Source organism: Oncorhynchus nerka, linkage group LG2 (assembly GCF_034236695.1).
Source record: "Oncorhynchus nerka isolate Pitt River linkage group LG2, Oner_Uvic_2.0, whole genome shotgun sequence".
Taxonomy (NCBI): domain Eukaryota; kingdom Metazoa; phylum Chordata; class Actinopteri; order Salmoniformes; family Salmonidae; genus Oncorhynchus; species Oncorhynchus nerka.
The window spans coordinates 55019941-55040098 of record NC_088397.1 but is presented as its reverse complement, the minus strand read 5'-3'; the positions used below and the strand labels follow the sequence as shown (position 1 = coordinate 55040098).

The window sequence follows — 20158 nt, the reverse complement described above, 5'->3', positions numbered from 1 at the left end:
ATGTCCATCATCCATTTCGTATGATATGTTATGAATTGCAATTCATACAATGTGTAACAAATCTGAATTCGGTAACAATATGTAAATGTATGCTATGTTACGAATTCCAATTTGTTGTGGCTAACATTAGCTAGGTGGCTAATGTTAGCTAGATTAGGGGTTAAGGTTAGGGTTAGGGTTAGGAGTTAAGTTAGAGGTTAAGGTTAGAACTTAGAACTTAGGTTTAAGGGTTATGGTTAGGCTTAGGGGAAGGGTTAGATAACATATTAAGTATTTTCAAAGTAGATACAAAGTTGTAAGTAGTTGCAAAGTTGCTAATTAGCTCAAATGATGTGATGAGATTCAAACACACAACCTATGGGTTGCTAGACATTTGCGTTATACACTTACCCATCCACCCCACGACCAACCACGCTACTAGCTTTTGCCTTAAGCAACCTTCTGTCTTATGTAGCCATACTAAACGTAACATATGATTCTACAGTAATTTGAGTGGCCAGGATTTACATTTACTATATTATGCCTAGTTTATGAGACCAGACTGTATGTGCTGAACTTCAAGAGGCCCACATCAAAATGCTGACCACTCTCTCTTGTGATTGAGAGTTCAAATTTAAATGAATTGCATTTCATACATTCTTCTTAATTACTGAAAGGCCATTCACCAATTGTAATGTTGATAACAAGCTTGGTATGGGCCTTTAGCAGCATAGAGACAATCAAAGTAGTGTAGTTTCATAGATGCAAGGTAATGGCTAGACAGACCTTGGAGTTACTTGGATGCTAAGAATTTGTGTTTTTGTAAGGGTTGTCCTACATTAAACTTCGGATGCATGACAAGATAGTGTGTGTAAATCATATCATTAAATAGAACACAGTGTTGGCCTATACAGAGCCCTTGTTCTAAATTAAATGCTCTGGGCCTTTAAATCTATATTCAAATTATTCCTGATTAAAAGAGAACGTATAAATTGTTGCCTAGATGTTCCTTTAGTGATTAATTTGATCATCAATTCCATTGGCTCTATGTTGATTGGGTGTCATTGTCGGCTGTTTCCGTTTCACCGTGTGCTCTGAGAACAGACTGAGGAGAATGGCTGCCAGTGGAGGTTAGCGTTTCTTGATTGTTTGTGTTAACGAGGCAGACTTTTTAAAACCAATTTTAAAGTTCCCTAATTCATATTGAATGGTATATAACCACCAAGATTACACCCTGACAAAAGTATTAGACACTTAAGATTGTCTCTTCGTTTTACAAGTGAAGCAGTAAGCGAATGGCTTCCAAAGTGTATGCTGGTTAGCTAGCATTACTATCTATAACGTTATCAGATGGCTAGTTTTAACCACATTTTGTCTGTTAGTAGAACTAAGTCTAAACAATTGCCTATATTTGTATGCCAATGATACTGTTAGACATTTCATGTGTACTATCTGAGCTTTTATTAATAGCTGTCAATAAGGTATGTAACAAGCTAACTAACGTATGTCCGGCTAGCTAACGTAACGTGCCCACGTCTCGTCCTGATGAAACATGGCTAGTTGTTGGCCAGTTTGACGGTACTTGTGTAATGAGCTAACCGACTAGCTCCATGTCAACATGAGTTAGCTAGCTAGTTAAGAAAGGTATCGTTGTTTCGGAACGGGTCTTTGTTCTGTCAATAAATCGTGCACACAAGTTGTGCTGAGGGGGTGATATCCATGGCACACTGATTGCATGCTCGCTAACGTTACTATACAAGACTATCTAGTGTGTCGAATAGTAATTTAGTATAGCCATAGCTAGTCAGTTTACTAATCTCCACATGTTTTAGAATATTTTTCTCTACCCATTGTAGCCAGTACGCTTGACTCAATTGTTGTGGTGCATATGCTACTAAATAATATTATTAACGTTTCCCACAATTTCATCATAGTGTCTGTTTAATGTCCATCATGGAAAAAGGGTATGTTTCTCTCATGTGTTTCTTCCATAGGCAAGCTGTTTCAAGTACAGAATGGGAGTCCGTCAAGCACAAACTACAGTGGGGTATATGCTGTTCATGCCTGTAACATCCTCCAGCAGCTCAAAGTCTTGTATGATGAAGCACAGCTCACAGATATTGTTGTTGAAGTGGACCATGGCAAGACATTCTCGTGTCACCGAAATGTCCTTGCAGCAATCAGCCCTTACTTTAGGTAGGTCTGATGTGAGCAGCTTGTTTGTAGTCGTTATCTAAAAATGTAAATGACCAATGCTTCAACTAGCCTGAGTGCCAGTCCGTTTGTGCCATCATACCAGCTTCCTGTCACTCATTGTCATGTCAATGATGGCAATGGAGTAGTATCTGGGACCAGGCAATGCTGCAACAAGCTTATTTAAAAGAAAATGTGTATTTCCTCTTCCCTCCAGGTCCATGTTCACCAGTGGCCTTACAGAAAGCAGCCAAAGTGAGGTGCGGCTCGTCGGGGTGGAGTCTGAGTCCATGCACCTTGTCCTGGACTATGCCTACACGTCCAGAGTCACGCTGTCAGAGTCCAACATCCAGGCCCTGTTCACGGCAGCCAGCATCTTCCAGATCCCAGCCCTGCAGGACCAGTGTGCCCTGTTCATGATCAGTCGTCTGGACCCCCAGAACTGCACCGGGGTCTACATGTTCGCCGACGCCTACAGCCACCAGTTGCTGAGGGAGCGCTCCCAGGACTACATACGCAAGAAGGTGGGTTTTAATTCTAAGAAAAAGCTGTTCTATTACACTATTGTGCTTCACTTGGCTTGCCATTTGGGAAGGATTAATGTATCAATATATCATTAAAATGGCCTTATAATTACAATAATGTGAAAACACAAGTAGCATAAAGTAGTTGACACTTATATTTTAGGCTAGCATTCCAGGTCTTTATCTGTTAGTTGAGCATTCTGCGACAAATGACTGAGGTCTAGGTGAAATGTGACATGTGGTGTTGTGCTGTTGTAGTTCCTGTGTGTGGCGCGGGAGCAGGAGTTCCTCCAGCTCACCAAAGAGCAGCTGGTGAGCATCCTGAACAACGATGACCTGAACGTGGAGAAGGAGGAGCACGTGTATGAGAGCATTGTGCGCTGGCTGGAGCACGACCGCTCCCGCAGGGAGGCCCACCTGGCTGAAGTGTTCTCTCAATGCATCCGCCTGCCACTCCTGGATAACTCCTTCCTCAGCCGCATCCCACCCCCCTTTGCCTGCGCCCTCTCCAGAGACTCTGCCATGGCCCGTCTCAACGGCACCAACGGCTGCCCCCAGCGCTTGGGCATGACCGCCTCTGAGATGGTCATCTGTTTTGATGCGGAACACAAACACTCAGGGAAGAAGCAGACTGTGCCTTGCCTGGATACCACTGCTGGGAAGGTGTTCAAGCTCTGCAAGCCCCCCAATGACCTGCGGGAGGTGGGCATCCTGGTGTCATCTGAGAATGACATCTTCATCGCCGGGGGCTACCGCCCTAGCAACAATGAGGTGTGCATCGACCACCGCGCGGAGAGTGACTTCTGGCAGTACGAGCACGCAGGGAACCGTTGGCTGTGGCGTTCGCCCATGCTGCGGGCCCGGATCAGCTGCAGGCTGGTCCACTGCTGCGGGAAGCTGTACGCCCTGGGGGGCCGTGTGTATGAGGGGGATGGGAGGAATGCACTGAAGTCAGTGGAGTGCTACGATGCCAGAGACAACTACTGGACCGCCGTCAGCCCCATGCCTGTAGCCATGGAGTTCCACAGTGCTGTGGAGTACAGAGACCGCATCTACATCCTCCAAGGTGAGGCGGAATAGTGGAGACACTATGTTTATGTTTTTCTTAACACTCAATGGTGCTTCTTTTCTCTGTTTCTCAGGTGAATACTTCTTCTGTTTTGACCCTCGCAAGAACTACTGGGGCCACCTGGCCCCCATGAGAGTCCCCCGGAGCCAGGGCCTGGCTGCCTTACACAATAACTGCATCTACTACATTGCTGGCACCTGCAGGAACCACCAGCGCACCTTCACCATGGAGGTCTACGACATCGAGCAGAACACCTGGGCCCGCAAGAGAGACCTTCCGTTTGACCAGGCCACCAGCCCCTACATCAAGGCCCTGCTCCTCCAGGGCAAGCTGCAGCTGTTTGTCCGCGCCACACAGGTCATGGTGGAGGAACATGTGTTCCGTACCAGCAGGAAGAACTCCCTCTACCAGTACGACGACGAGGCGGACACATGGACCAAAGTCTACGAGACGCCCGACCGCCTCTGGGACCTTGGTCGCCATTTTGAGTGTGTGGTGGCCAAACTGTACCCACAGTGTCTTCAGAAAGTGCTCTGAGGGCCGTAGGTGACAGGTTCCCTCCTCCACGAAGAGGGCTGGTGCGTTGTCCTGCGTGCCTGGTACTGTCCTGTGTTTGCACCACAAGGACTGTTGAGTTTAGTCTTAAAGCGTTAATGGTTCAACACGATCAAATTGGGGTGGTTTTAAAAGATTGCAGAATTATTTTTTTATTTTTTTCTCCAGTCCGGAACCAAATACCCATACTGATACTTGTTTTACAGTATAGGACAATGAATCATAAGTGCAATTATCTTGTTTTGTTTTTTGAGCCATTTTGTTCCATTTTATTGTGTGGACCCCTGGAAGAGTAGCTGCGGCTTTCGCAAAACAACTAATTGGGATCCTAATAAAATACCATTCTTAAAAGGATATATAGGTTAGAATTTTTACAATTGATATGCATGCAGTTGCGGGATCAATATGAAGTGCCCTCTTATTGTCATGTCAGCATAAAGTGAGAATTATTAATAATTTTAGTCTTTATTCATACGGGTAAGATGGGCGGTGATGCTCAATTGATGGGGTTTTGTCTGCTCATTGCGCCCTACAGCAAGCTCGTCTTTGGAAGTGTTTATTATTTGTGTGTGTGCTAGTGATTTAGGTTTATTTCAATCGGTGGTAGGAGGAAGGTATGTTATTTTGTGAAATGCATACTTTGCTTTTAAGAGAAGGCCTTCGCTGTGTCAACCAATGTGCTGTTTGGCTTTGTTGTAGTTGGATTCATAATTTTTGCATTCGTAGATCAGCTTCACACTCGCAGCTGACATCCATATTTTTGTAACAAGTTTCACATGCCAAGACAACTCGAAGTTAGACTATTCACTCTCCACATTGGAGAAACAAGCATGGCGTCAGGTGTGTGTGTGGCTAGCATAAGTGAGACATTTTGAACCATGCAACCGTTTGCTTTGATAGCAACTCAGCAGTCAGGTAAGGAGCGAAGGGACGTGGTTCAGTCAGATGCATTGATTTGTCCAAAGTGTGGGCAGCTTGCTGCAGCAGTTTTCTGTGGATATAAAAAAAAAATTCAGCATGTCTATTGATTAGAAGTGTTTGGAATAACCTACCTCTTAAATGCCAAAATGCATTTCAGAACTTGGTTCATCTGAAAAGTGGATAAAGTTTCTAGTAGCAATAACTAAGGAAACGTTGATACAATTAGGTTTACCCTTGTGGAAGTGCATTAACTTTTCAAGCTCAATTTGTGTATTTTAGGTGAAACTGCTCAATATTGGCTGTGTGGCTAGCTGATGTACAGTAGTAGTTTGAGGAGTAAAATGGAGATTGTTGGTGTGTAACTTGGCGCAGATCCCAATGGCTGTCATTGTGCCTGTGGGTGGGTGCATCGGATAGTAGTCCTGTGTGTTTAGCCTGGCGAGGCAGTGTCTCAAGTCTTACTCATCATTGCACTGAATCACTCTCCAATAGTCAGTCACTGCAAACTTTACCAAGCACCGTCCTGGACAGAACTACCAGTGTTGGGCACAACTTTACATCTTTTACACATGAATCCATCTGTACATGCTATCACATGGAGGAAAAACAAGAACTTGGCCCTGCTTTTTTGACAGTCTTGTATGTAATAATTGGGGTAACACAGCCATTGAGTGACGGTTCCCTATGGAACTGCAACATTTTCAATGATGTCAATAATTTCCTCATGCAGGTTGCCGTGTCATCTTTGCACTACATATGATTTTCCCTAAAATCAATCAACAACAAAGCAATCTTGGGATATACAGTTCTGCTTGCAAAGAATTTGAAATGGGGAATAATATGAAAACCCACATTCTAGGTGTGGAGGTGACCATGATAAACTTTTGTAAAGAAAATGATTGCAGCTCATTTGGTGCTTGTTTGATCTGGTCAGAGCAATGCCCTCCTGAAGCCTCACAGGTGAAAGGGGGTTTGCCCGAATGCCTGAACTCAGTCACTTGGGAACCAGGAATGGACAACTCTCAGGATTTCTATTGATAGAGTACTGTATTTAAATGTCTTGTGTAATATACTGAACTATACGTTTTCTGTACTTGCACAGTTTTTACAAACTTTTTTTTTCCTTTTGTAACTTAAAATAATGTGATTTAATTTCAATGGCTGTATTTCTATTTTCTATATTTAGTTATGGTGGTGATTATGTTCTGTATCCCACACATGGATATCGGCACATTATTTGATTTTCTTGTTTGTTTTTCTTTAACATAACTTCTCAGTAAGCATTACAGATATGTAACTTCAATGTTGAGTTAATCTCCAACACGATGCAAATCTTAAAATGAATCAGACAATCGATGTGCTTTCTGTGCAACAGCCGTAGTTGGCCTTGTGCAGCCATATCGACGCTCATTGAAGACCTGTATGTAAGTATTGTCCACAGATGGCAACTAGCAGTGGACTCTTCCTGTATTTATTTTTGTTTGATGGTTTGTCTTTGTAGGGTTTGGGGGGATAGTGGTGGTTGAGCTCAACTGTGAAATTCACGTTGCACATATTTTGAGAATAAAATTTGATAACCTATTGGTGACTACTTGCCATATGATTATTTGGTGCTTTATTATTATTAGCAAACCTTGTACTACCCTTGTCTAGCTAGCTATTTTTATAAAAAGTAACTTATCACATTGTACAATGTTAGTAAAAAAAAAAACTCCCAGTTGAATTCGGCGCATGTGATGAATACAAAACAATTTGGTACCTTTTCAATAGATAAAGTTACAACATTTGTAACAAATATAGCTAGCAAGTTGACATGACGTCACTGAGTAAGGACATTCTAGTGACCTGGGTAGTGAAAGATGGGACCATCAATGTCGGTTTGCATAAAATATAAATAACGACCAGAATCGATTGCCTAGTAAATAAAATTCATAGCCTTTTGGGAGTAGAAGACTGTTCGAATTCATTCAATGAACCACCAGGGGGAAATGAGGTGACACGTGTCTAAAAGCTTCTGAAATGTTCTATCGATTTGTTTCAGAAACTTTCAGGGTTGTCCTCGGAGTTCAAGTGCTGGGCTTTGTATTTTCGTGGTCAAGGTAAGATTGTTTTATTTATGTCTCGCACCCAATATGTTAAACGTTTCAACTTGTATGTGTGCACACCGAGTCGGATATCCACGTGTACCAACCAAATTCGAGGCTTCCTGAATTTGTTGGGTGTATCGCAAATGGTCATTATGCTAGCTCCTTAAAATGAAAACACGTTCTTTGGATTTTTAAATTGACTCCATATGTAGGATCTGGGGAGATGATGCACCTTCACAAGCAAACAGCTAAAACGTATTATTTACGTTCTTCTGTGCGTCTCATCAGGTAGTCTTGATGCAACTCGTAAAACGGCTAGTTTGAATTACTTAACTAAACTTAGCAATGATCAGCCTGGTCTCAGACTAGACATAACATAGTACACGTAAATCTCGTGCACTCAAATTAGTGCGCTTGGTATGGTTACTTAAGGCAAAAACAAACGTAGGATGGTTGGTTGGTGTGGGTGTATAGGGCAAACGTCTAGCAACCTAAAGGTTGTGACTTCGATTCTCATCCCGGACAATTTGAGCTAATTAGCATATGTTCAACTACTTACTATGTTAGCCAATCCTTATCCCTAAACTTCACCCTTGAACTCAACTCCTAAATCTAACCCTAAACCCTATTTTAGCTAACGTTAGCAAACTAGCTAAAGTTCACGTAGTTAGAATTCGTAACATACTTTTTTTTGCTAATTTGTGACATATTGTACCAATTGTAATTCGTAACATATCATATGAAATGACTGATGGACATCTACAAACGTGTACATGCCTTACGAAACATATCATACTAAATGGAGATTCACTGATGTACGTACAGAATAATACAAAATGCTTTGAGACCAGGTTGAAATGATTGACACAGCAACATAAAAACATGCAACCTATGAGTATGATTCTAAAAAGCAGAGTAAATAAACAAATCAATTGGAATTACACCATCTACAACAATAGCATATATTGAAAGTCTATTTACTAATGGACATTTCCATATATAAGGACCCATGAGCACCAACATGAAGTTCATAGAGCATGTTAAATGTGGTTTCAAATGAAAGCTAAGAGTATATTTTTGAGAATTTAAGGCATATATACATTGTCCAACAATTTTCTATCCTAAATGTTAGGAATAAGTCAAAGGGATCTCACATGCTGACTGCGTGCGCAAGCGTTGCAAAATAAATGTACACATACATGTTACTCTGATTCCAAGACGGCGTAGCAGTCGAATGTCTGTTTGTCTTGTCCTGTCCCATGTATATATTTTTCTTCGTACATATTTTTTACATATTTATTTTATCTCAATTTCCATCTACGGACTGAACATACTCTCCCGCCTCACCCAATGTGGTATGGATATGCAATTTTTTACACTTTAGCACAAGAACCCCAATAAGCAGCTAGCCAGCTAACTAGCTAGTAGTCAGCCACTGTTAGCGGTCATCACCGTTAACTCGGACATCAGCCAGCCTCAGCCCGGTCAATTTCTGCCAGTGTGCACAGCGTGATATCAACCCAGAGCATATCGGACTGCTTTTTCTCTACCACATCTTCAGATTCTTACTGCAAGCTCTGAAATTTTACAACGGAACATTGCAGCTAGCTAGCTGCTATGCGAGTGGCTACTCCTGGCTAACGTCTCTGTCCCTAAGCAAGCACCAGTTAGCCTGGAGCTAGACCCATCTCCCAGCTAGCAGAAGAGGTCCATCATCCAATTATTGGGCTACAGTACCTATTTTGCCAATACCTGGGCCGTTTTACTGCCGACACGGAGCCCCGCCGATCCATCACGACTGGTCTGCCGACGTAACCATCCGAGGGGGTTTCAATAGGCTCTTCCATTGCGACGTCCATCGAAGGCCCATTTGCTAGCCACGGCCCGCTAGCTGTCTAAATCGCCGTGCCTCAAGCTCGCCTAGCTACTCACTGGACCCTATGATCACTCGGCTACACATGTCTCTCCTTAATGTCAATCTTCCTTATCTATTGCTATTTTGGTTAGTGATTATTGTCTTATTTCACTGTAGAGCCTCCAGCCCTGCCTTAGCTAGACCTATTGTTCCACCCCCAACACATGCGGTGACCTCACCTGGCTTAAATGGTGCCTCTAGAGACAACCTCTCTCATCGTCACTCAATGCCTAGGTTTACCTCCACTGTATTCACATCCTACCATACCCTTGTCTGTACATTATGCCTTGAATCTATTCTTCCGCGCCCAGAAATCTGCTCCTTTTACTCTCTGTTCCGAACACACTAGACAATCAGTTCTTATAGCCTTTAGCCGTACCCTTATCCTACTCCTTCTCTGTTCCTCTGGTGATGTAGAGGTTAACCTAGGCCCTGCAGCCTCTAGCTCCATTCCCATTCTCCAGGCGCTCTCATTTGCTGACTTCTGTAACCGTAAAAGCTTTGGTTTCATGCATTTTAACATAAGAAGCCTCCTCCCTAAGTTTGTTTTGTTCACTGCTTTAGCACACACCGACAACCTGGATGGCCTAGCCATGTCTGAATCCTGGCTTAGGAAGGCCACCAAAAATCCTGAAATTTCCATCCCTAACTACAACATTTTCCGACAAGATAGAACTGCCAAAGGGGGTGGAGTTGCAATCTACTGCAGAGAGAGCCTGCATAGTTCTGTCATACTATCCAGGTCTGTGCCCCAAAATATTGAGTTTCTACTTTTAAAAATCCACCTTTCCAGAAACAAGTCTCACCGTTGCCGCTTGTTATAGACCCCCTTCAGCCCCCGCTGTGCCCTGGATCCCATATGTGAATTGATTGCCCCCCATTTATGTTCAGATTTCATAATATTAGGTGACCTAAACTGACTGGGACATGCTAAACATCTTTGGGGTAGAGGGCAGTATTAGAAATTTTGGATGAAAGCGTGCCCAAATTAAGCTGCCTGCTACTCAGCCATAAAAGCTAGAATATGCATATTATTAGTAGATTTGCATAGAAAACACTGAAGTTTCTAAAAGTGTTTGAATGGTGTCTGTGAGTATAACACTCATATGGCAGGCACAAACCTGAGAAAAAATCCTACCAGGAAGTGGGACATCTGAGGTTTGAAGTTTTTTAACCCCTATCGAATACACAGTGGAATATTGGTCATTTTGCACTTCCTACGGTTTCCACTAGATGTCAACAGTCTTTAGAAACGAGTTTGATGCTTCTAATCTAAAGGAGGGGCTCATAAGAGCTCTTTCAGTGAGTGGTCTGGCAGAGTGCCACAGGCTCAGGAATTGTCCGGTTGGAACATTATTGAAGATTTATGTTAAAAACATCCTAAAGATTGATTCTATACATCGTTTGACGTGTTTCTACTAACTGTAACGGAGCTTTTTTGACTTTTCGTCTGAAACTAGTGAACGCACTTTATGAATGTGGATTACTGGACTGAACTCGCTAACAAAATGAGCTATTTTGACATAAATGATGGAGATTATCGAACAAAACAAAAAATTTTGTGCAACTGGGATTCCTGGGAGTCCATTCTGATGAAGATCATCAAAGGTAAGTGAATATTTATAATGCTATTCTGACTAATGTTGACTCCACAACATGGCGGATATATGAATGGGCTCTGAGCGCTCTACTCAGATTATAGCATGGTGTGCTTTTTCTGGAAAGTTTTTTTGAAATCTGACACAGCGGTTGCATTAAGGAGAAGTGGATCTAAAATTCCATGCATAACACTTGTATCTTTTATCAATGTTTATGATGACTATTTCTGTAAAAGTATGTGGCTCTCTGCAAAGTCACCGGATGTTTTTGGAACTACTGAACGTAACGTGCCAATGTAAAATCAGATATTTGGATATAAATATGAACTTTACCGAACAAAACATACATGTATTGAGTAACATGAAGTCCTAGACGGACACTGTGGTTGGATTAACGAGAAGTTTATCTATAAATGGTGTATAATACTTATATCTTTGATGAATTTTTATCATGGGATTTCTGTTGTTTTGAATTTGGCGCCCTTCACTGGCTGTTGAGAGGTGGGTGTTAAAGGTCATTTCACCAATTCGGCCACTTGGGTACATTTGGGCAACTTGTGTGGGACACCTGGGTGACTTCATGCTAAATGTAATGTAGCTCACCCATTCCTAAAGTTATCAGTCTGAAACTTTGCACACCTACAGTTGCCCTCTGATGTTATCCGTCAAAATTATCTCCAGCATCCTATCTGACTGTGTGGCTATTCTAGTACATGTGAAAGATGATACTACAACAATAAAAAACAGAAAACGTATGCTCTTTCTTTCTCTTTTCTTCCACCAGATCTACTGTGTTATATTCTCCTACATTCAATTAACATTTCCACAAACATCAAAATGTTTCCATTCAAATGATACCAAAAATATGCATATCCTTACCTCTGGGGCTGAGCTACAGGCAGTTAGATTTGGGTATGTCTTCAGGAGGAAATTGAGAACAAAGGTATGCAGCCATACAATCTAAGATAGATGCCCTCAATCTCACAGAAATTATCAACGAACCAACCAGATACATCCCTCAATCCGTAACCATGGGCACCCTCAAAGATATCATCCTGAGCAACCTGCCCTCTAAATACACCTCTGCTGTCTTCAACCAGGATCTCAGCGATCATTGCCTCATTGCCTGCGTGCGTCAAAAGACCACCCCTCATCACTGTCAAACACTCCCTAAAACACTTCAGCGAGCAGGCCTTTCTAATTGACCTGGCCTGGGTATCCTTGAAGGATATTGACCTCATTCAGTCAGTAGAGGATGCCTGGTTGCTCTTTAAATGTGCTTTCCTCACCATCTCACCACAAAAACATTCAACGTTCTGCATTAGCATCGAATAGCCACCGCAATATGCAACTTTTCAGGGAGTCTGGAACCAATAAACTCAGTCAGTTAGGAAAGCTAAGGCTAGCTTTTTACAACAGAAATTTGCATCCTGTAGCACTAAGTTTTGGGACACTGTAAAGTCAATGGAGAATAAGAGCACCTCCTCCCAGCTGCCCACTGCGCTGAGGATAGGAACCATTGTCACCATCGATAAATCTACGATAATAGATCATTTCAATAAGCATTTTTCTACGGCTGGCCATGCTTTCCACCTGGCTACCCCTACTCCGGCCAACATCTCAGCACCCCATGCAGCTACTTGCCCAAGCCCCCCCCCGCTTCTCCTTCACCCAAATCCAGACAGCTGATGTTCTGAAAGAGCTGCAAAATCATATTCTGGGCTAGACAATCTGGACCCTCTCTTTCTATATTTATCCGCTGCAATTGTTGCAACCCCTATTACTAGCCTTATTCAACCTTTCTTTCGTATCATCTGAGATCCCCAAAGATTGGAAAGCTACCACGGTCATCCCCCTCTTCAAAGGGGGAGACACTCTAGACCCAAACTGTTATAGACCTATATCCATCCTGCCCTGCCTTTCTAAGATCTTCGAAAGCCAAGTTAACTTCTTGGTGACAGGGGGCAGTATTTTCACGTCCGGATGAAATTCATGCCCAAATTCAACTGCCTGCTACTCATCCCCAGAAGATAAGATATGCGTATTATTAGTATATTTGGATTGAAAACATTCTGAAGGTTCTAAAATAGTTTGAATCATGTCTGTGAGTATAACGGAACTTAGTTAGCAGGTGAAACCCAGAGGACAAACCATTCAGATTTGTCCCTTTTTCAATGGGTTTTCATTTCTAAGGGACCTTCTTGCAGTTCCTATCGCTTCCACTGGATGTCAACAGTCTATTGTTTTAGGTTTATCCTTTGTGTAATGAAGAAGTTCGGCCATCTTGAATGAGGGTCACTTTAAGTGTACTGTTAGATAGAGGCGCTTGACCAGAAAGCTAGCTACAGTTTATTTTCCTCCTGTTTTGAACACAGATCATCCCGTCTTCAATTGTATTGATTATTTACATAAAAAAATACCTGACTGAGATGGCCGCCTCGCTTCGCGTTCCTAGGAAACTATGCAGTTTTTTGTTTTTTTACGTGTTATTTCTTACATTAGTACCCCAGGTCATCTTAGGTTTCATTACATACAGTCGAGAAGAACTACTGAATATAAGATCAGCGTCAACTCACCATCAGTACGACCAAGAATATGTTTTCCGCGACGCGGATCCTGTGTTCTGCCTTACAAACAGGACAACGGAATGGATCGCATGCAGCGACCCAAGGAAACGACTCCGAAAAAGAGGGAAACGAGGCGGTGTTCTGGTCAGACTCTGAAAAAGGGCACATCGCGCACCACTCCCCAGCATTCTTCTTGCCAATGTCCAGTCTCTTGACAACAAGGTTGACGAAATCCGAGCAAGGGTAGCATTCCAGAGGGACATCAGAGACTGCAACGTTCTCTGCTTCACGGAAACATGGCTTACTGGGAAGACGCTATCCGATGCGGTGCAGCCAACGGGTTTCTCCACGCATCGCGCCGACAGAAACAAACATCTTTCTGGTAAGAAGAGCGGCGGGGGCGTATGCCTCATGACTAACGAGACATGGTGTGATGAAGGAAACATACAGGAACTCAAATCCTTCTGTTCACCTGATTTAGAATTCCTCACAATCAAATGTAAGACCGCATTATCTTCCAAGAGAATTCTCTTCGATTATAATCACAGCCGTATATATCCCCCCCCAAGCAGACACATCGATGGCTCTGAACGAACTTTATTTAACTCTTTGCAAACTGGAAACCATTTATCCGGAGGCTGCATTCATTGTAGCTGGGGATTTTAACAAAGCTAATCTGAAAACAAGACTCCCTAAATTTTATCAGCATATCGATTGCGCAACCAGGAGTGGTAAAACCTTGGATCATTGTTACTCTAACTTCCGCGACGCATATAAGGCCCTGCCCCGCTCCCCTTTCGGAAAAGCTGACCACGACTCCATTTTGCTGATCCCTGCCTACAGGCAGAAACTAAAACAAGAGGCTCCCACGCTGAGGTCTGTCCAACGCTGGTCAGACCAAGCTGACTCCACACTCCAAGACTGCTTCCATCACGTGGACTGGGACATGTTTCGTATTGCGTCAGATGAAAATATTGACGAATACGCTGATTATGTGTACGAGTTCATTAGAACGTGCGGCGAAGATATCGTTCCCATAGCAACGATAAAAACATTCCCAAACCAGAAACCGTGGATTGATGGCAGCATTCGCGTGAAACTGAAAGCGCGAACCACTGCTTTTAATCAGGGCAAGGTGTCTGGTAACATGTCCGAATATAAACAATGCAGCTATTCCCTCCGCAAGGCTATTAAACAAGCTAAGCGTCAGTACAGAGACAAAGTGGAATCTCAATTCAATGGCTCAGACACAAGAGGCATGTGGCAGGGTCTACAGTCAATCACGGACTACAAGAAGAAACCCAGCCCAGTCACGGACCAGGATGTCTTGCTCCCAGGCAGACTAAATAACTTTTTTGCCCGCTTTGAGGACAATGCAGTGCCACTGACACGGCCTGCAACGAAAACATGCGGTCTCTCCTTCACTGCAGCCGAGGTGAGTAAGACATTTAAACGTGTTAACCCTCGCAAGGCTGCAGGCCCAGACGGCATCCCCAGCCGCGCCCTCAGAGCATGCGCAGACCAGCTGGCCGGTGTGTTTACGGACATATTCAATCAATCCCTATACCAGTCTGCTGTTCCCACATGCTTCAAGAGGGCCACCATTGTTCCTGTTCCCAAGAAAGCTAAGGTAACTGAGCTAAACGACTACCGCCCCGTAGCACTCACTTCCGTCATCATGAAGTGCTTTGAGAGACTAGTCAAGGACCATATCACCTCCACCCTACCTGACACCCTAGACCACATATGTCAGAGTCAAGGCCCGCGGGCCACATCCGGCCCGCAAGAAGGTTTTTTACGGCCCCTGGGATGATCTTGATTTATTATTAGAACCGGCCCGCAGCAAGCCGGCAGCCCGCAGATCTTTTACACGCACCAATACTACATTTCCCACAATGCAAAGGTGACGCACCGAGCAGTAGGCTGCTTCATTTCAATATTTATTGGCACAGCAGTCGTCAGCATCACAGTAAAATTAACTTTCAGATACCCATCAAAAATGGCAAAACGGAAGGTGGATACTGAGAACCGGGGGTTTCAAACAAGGTGGGAGTCGGAGTATATGTTCACGAAGGTAGCTGGAAAACCTGTGTGTCTTCTGTGTGGAGAAAGTGTGGCGGTACTGAAAGAGTATAATCTGAGACGACATTATGAAACGAAACACGCGGACAAAAACAAGAATATGGACATGGAACAAAGGCTACAAAAGGCAGAGGAATTAAAACGAGGCCTCAAATCTCGACGGGCTCTGTTCAAAAAAGCCAAATCACAAGGCCAGGCTGCTGTCAAGGCCAGTTTTATTTTGGCAGAAGAGATCGCTAAATCAGCCCGGCCATTTACGGAGGGGGATTTCATCAAAAACTGCATGATTAAAGTTTGTGACGAAGTTTGCCCAGAAAAGGCAACTCTTTTTAAATGTGAGTCTGAGCAGAAACACCATTGCCGAGAGAGTAGACCAGTTGTCCATCAATCTAAAAGAGCAGCTTGTGAAAAAGGGAAAAGATTTTATTGCATATTCCTTGGCTGTGGATGAGAGCACCGACATTTCTGACATTGCCCAGTTGTCAATTTTCATCCGCGGAGTGGACTCCAACCTAAGCGTGACAGAGGAGTTTTTGGCTTTACGTCCTATGCATGGCACAACTACGGGGCATGATTTGTATGAAGAGGTGTCAAGATGTGTAAATGAGATGGAGCTGCCTTGGGAAAAACTCGTGGGTTTGACAACCGACGGAGCACCTGTGATGTGTGGACACAGGAGCGGACTGGTGGCGAAGATACGGGAAAAGATGCAAGAGGAAAACGCGACAGGTGAGCTGACAGCTTATCATTGTATCATACACCAGGAAGCGTTGTGCGGTAAAGCCTTGAAAATGGAGCATGTAATGAGCATCATCACGCGCACAGTTAACTTTATCAGAGCCAAAGGTTTGAATCACCGCCAGTTCAAGGCATTTCTGACGGAGTTAGAAACGGAGCATGGTGATTTGCCTTATCACACAGAGGTGCGATGGCTAAGCCAGGGAAAGGTGCTTCAAAGATGTTTCGAGCTTCGTGAGGAGATTTGTCTGTTCTTGGACAGCAAAGGGAAAGACACAACACAACTCCGAGACGAAATGTTTCTGTGTGAAATGGCTTTTCTGTGTGACATTACGAGTCATCTGAATGCAATAAACTTGCAGCTGCAGGGTCGGGATCGTGTCATCTCTGATATGTACAGTACAGTGAAGGCATTTAAAACCAAACTGACTCTGTGGGAGACGCAGATGCGGAAAGAAAATTTGAGCCACTTTCCCAGCTGCCAGACCATGAAAGAGAAGCTCTCTACCAGTGCGTTCCCGAGCACACAGTTGGCTGATAAAATAGGTATGCTTGCCGCTGACTTTCGACGCCGATTTGCTGACTTTGAAGCACAAAAAAGCAGGTTGGAACTGCTCGGTAACCCATTTGCTGTTGACGTGGAAAGCTCACCACCAAACCTCCAAATGGAGTTGATTGACCTCCAATGCAATGATGCACTGAGGGCAAAATATGCGGCAGTGGGTGCTGCGGAGTTCGCCCGTTTCCTCCCGGCACAATGCCCCAGCTGCGCATCCAGGCTGCTCAAACGTTGTCTATGTTTGGCAGCACATACCTGTGTGAACAACTGTTTTCTTTGATGAACCTGAACAAAACATCACACAGAAGTCGACATACTGCTGAACACCTCCACTCAATTCTGAGGATTTCTTCAGCTCAGAGCCTTACCCCGAACATTGATGAACTTGTGGAAAAGATGGGACACCACCAAGTATCACCCTCAACCTCAAACAAGTGAACATTACTGTGCAATCACATATTTAGAGTTTTTACTCAGTTCAAGTTTAAAAGTTAAAATTTAATATTTGTTTTCACTGCATGTTACTTCTCCTTAAACAAAGTGTTGTTTTTGATTAATAGATTTTTGCACTTTATTTTTTTGTATTTCAATCCAATTATATTTTAAAAATATTTCAGTTGAGTGGATGATAGAAAATTGCTATTATTGTTTTTTCTTTGAAGTAAATTTAGCCCACTTTTGCTAAAATAGAAAATATAGTCTACTGATGGTGCCTTGAATACCGGTTTCTTTCATTTAATGTTCATGTTATGGGGATATTTATATAAAGGAAATTTGTCTTTTGTGTCTGTTGAAAATTAAAGATTACTGACAGAGCCATAAGAAAATATTGCTTTATTTATCTGATCATATTGTAATATATTTGTTAGGTTTTCAGTAGGTTCAATTAGGTTCACTAGACTATATGCGTCATTTAAAAATTTTTCAATGAACATTCGAACAGTCCGGCCCTCGTCTTGTAGCTGATTTTTTTATTTGGCCCTCCGTCCATTTGACTTTGACACCCCTGCCCTAGACCCACTCCAATTTGCTTACCGCCCAAATAGGTCCACAGACGACGCAATCTCAACCACACTGCACACTGCCCTAACCCACCTGGACAAGAGGAATACCTATGTGAGAATGCTGTTCATCGACTACAGCTCGGCATTCAACACCATAGTACCCTCCAAGCTCGTCATCAAGCTCGAGACCCTGGGTCTCAACCCCGCCCTGTGCAACTGGGTACTGGACTTCCTGACGGGCCGCCCCCAGGTGGTGAGGGTAGGCAACAACATCTCCTCCCCGCTGATCCTCAACACGGGGGCCCCACAAGGGTGCGTTCTGAGCCCTCTCCTGTACTCCCTGTTCACCCACGACTGCGTGGCCACGCACGCCTCCAACTCAATCATCAAGTTTGCGGACGACACAACAGTGGTAGGCTTGATTACCAACAACGACGAGACGGCCTACAGGGAGGAGGTGAGGGCCCTCGGAGTGTGGTGTCAGGAAAATAACCTCACACTCAACGTCAACAAAACTAAGGAGATGATTGTGGACTTCAGGAAACAGCAGAGGGAACACCCCCTATCCACATCGATGGAACAGTAGTGGAGAGGGTAGCAAGTTTTAAGTTCCTCGGCATACACATCACAGACAAACTGAATTGGTCCACTCACACTGACAGCGTCGTGAAGAAGGCGCAGCAGCGCCTCTTCAACCTCAGGAGGCTGAAGAAATTCGGCTTGTCACCAAAAGCACTCACAAACTTCTACAGATGCACAATCGAGAGCATCCTGGCGGGCTGTATCACCGCCTGGTACGGCAACTGCTCCGCCCTCAACCGTAAGGCTCTCCAGAGGGTAGTGAGGTCTGCACAACGCATCACCGGGTCAAACTACCTGCCCTCCAGGACACCTACACCACCCGATGTTACAGGAAGGCCATAAAGATCATCAAGGACATCAACCACCCGAACCACTGCCTGTTCACCCCGCTATCATCCAGAAGGCGAGGTCAGTACAGGTGCATCAAAGCTGGGGCCGAGAGACTGAAAAACAGCTTCTATCTCAAGGCCATCAGACTGTTAAACAGCCACCACTAACATTGAGTGGCTGCTGCCAACACACTGTCATTGACACTGACCCAACTCCAGCCACTTTAATAATGGGAATTGATGGGAAATTATGTAAATATATCACTAGCCACTTTAAACAATGCTACCTTATATAATGTTACTTACCCTACATTATTCATCTCATATGCATACGTATATACTGTACTCTACATCATCGACTGCATCCTTATGTAATACATGTATCACTAGCCACTTTAACTATGCCACTTTGTTTACTTTGTCTACATACTCATCTCATATGTATATACTGTACTCGATACCATCTACTGTATGCTGCTCTGTACCATCACTCATTCATATATCCTTATGTACATATTCCTTATCCCCTTACACTGTGTATAAGACAGTAGTTTTGGAATTGTTAGTTAGATTACTTGTTGGTTATCACTGCATTGTCGGAACTAGAAGCACAAGCATTTCGCTACACTCGCATTAACATCTGCTAACCATGTGTATGTGACAAATAAAATTTGATTTGATTTGATAGTTTGAAATGTTTTGGCAAAGTTTACAGGTAACTTTTGAGATATTTTGTAGTCACATTGTGCAAGTTGGAACTGGTATTTTCTGGATCAAACGTGCCAAATAAATGGACATTTTGGATATATATCGACGGAATTAATCGAATAAAAGGACCATTTGTGATGTTTATGGGACATACAGTGGGGCAAAAAAGTATTTAGTCAAGTTCTCCCACTTAAAAAGACGAGAGAGGCCTGTAATTTTCATCATAGGTACACTTCAACTATGACAGACAAAATGAGAAAAAAAATCCAGAAAATCACATTGTAGGATTTTTAATGAATTTATTAGCAAATTATGGTGGAAAATAAGTATTTGGTCAATAACAAAAGTTTATCTCAATACTTTGTTATATACCCTTTGTTGGCAATGACAGAGGTCAAACGTTTTCTGTAAGTCTTCACAAGGTTATATACCATGACTTTGTTGTTCTTAAGCCATTTTGCCACAACTTTGGAAGTATGCTTGGGGTCATTGTCCATTTGGAAGACCCATTTGCGACCAAGCTTTAACTTCCTGACTGTCTTGAGATGTTGCTTCAATATATCCACATAATTGCCCTGCCTCATGATGCTATCTATTTTGTGAAGTGCACCACTCCCTCCTGTAGCATAGCACCCCCACAACATGATGCTGCCACACCCACTTGCTTTACGGTTTGGATGGTGTTTTTAGGCTTGCAATCCTCCCCCTTTTTTCTCCAGACATAACGATGGTCATTATGGCCAAACAA

The 20158-nt window shown here is 43.3% G+C and overlaps 2 protein-coding genes across 2 annotated transcripts in view; both read left to right on the top strand.

Moving 5' to 3' along the window:
• The first annotated feature begins 1009 nt into the window (after positions 1-1009).
• Positions 1010-6822, top strand: LOC115138194 (kelch repeat and BTB domain-containing protein 8). The gene is made up of 5 exons (XM_029674786.2): positions 1010-1109; positions 1974-2175; positions 2390-2696; positions 2955-3762; positions 3839-6822. The coding sequence occupies exons 1-5, from the start codon at positions 1094-1096 to the stop codon at positions 4300-4302; spliced, it is 1797 nt and encodes a 598-aa protein (XP_029530646.1). The 5' UTR covers positions 1010-1093; the 3' UTR covers positions 4303-6822.
• A 370-nt stretch (positions 6823-7192) lies between these two features.
• LOC115138193 (monocarboxylate transporter 2-like) overlaps positions 7193-20158 on the top strand; it is a 31523-nt gene continuing 18557 nt past the window's right edge. Inside the window, exon 1 of the mRNA XM_029674759.2 lies at positions 7193-7340. Coding sequence (XP_029530619.2) covers positions 7261-7340 — 80 coding nt within the window. The 5' untranslated portion in view covers positions 7193-7260. The remainder of the gene's footprint in view (positions 7341-20158) is intronic.

Bases quoted from the DNA above. Each gene is read 5' to 3' on its own strand.
- LOC115138194 (XM_029674786.2), top strand. The intron at 2,176-2,389 runs GTAGGTCTGATG...TCTTCCCTCCAG, and splicing joins GCAATCAGCCCTTACTTTAG to GTCCATGTTCACCAGTGGCC. The intron at 2,697-2,954 runs GTGGGTTTTAAT...GTGCTGTTGTAG, and splicing joins AGGACTACATACGCAAGAAG to TTCCTGTGTGTGGCGCGGGA.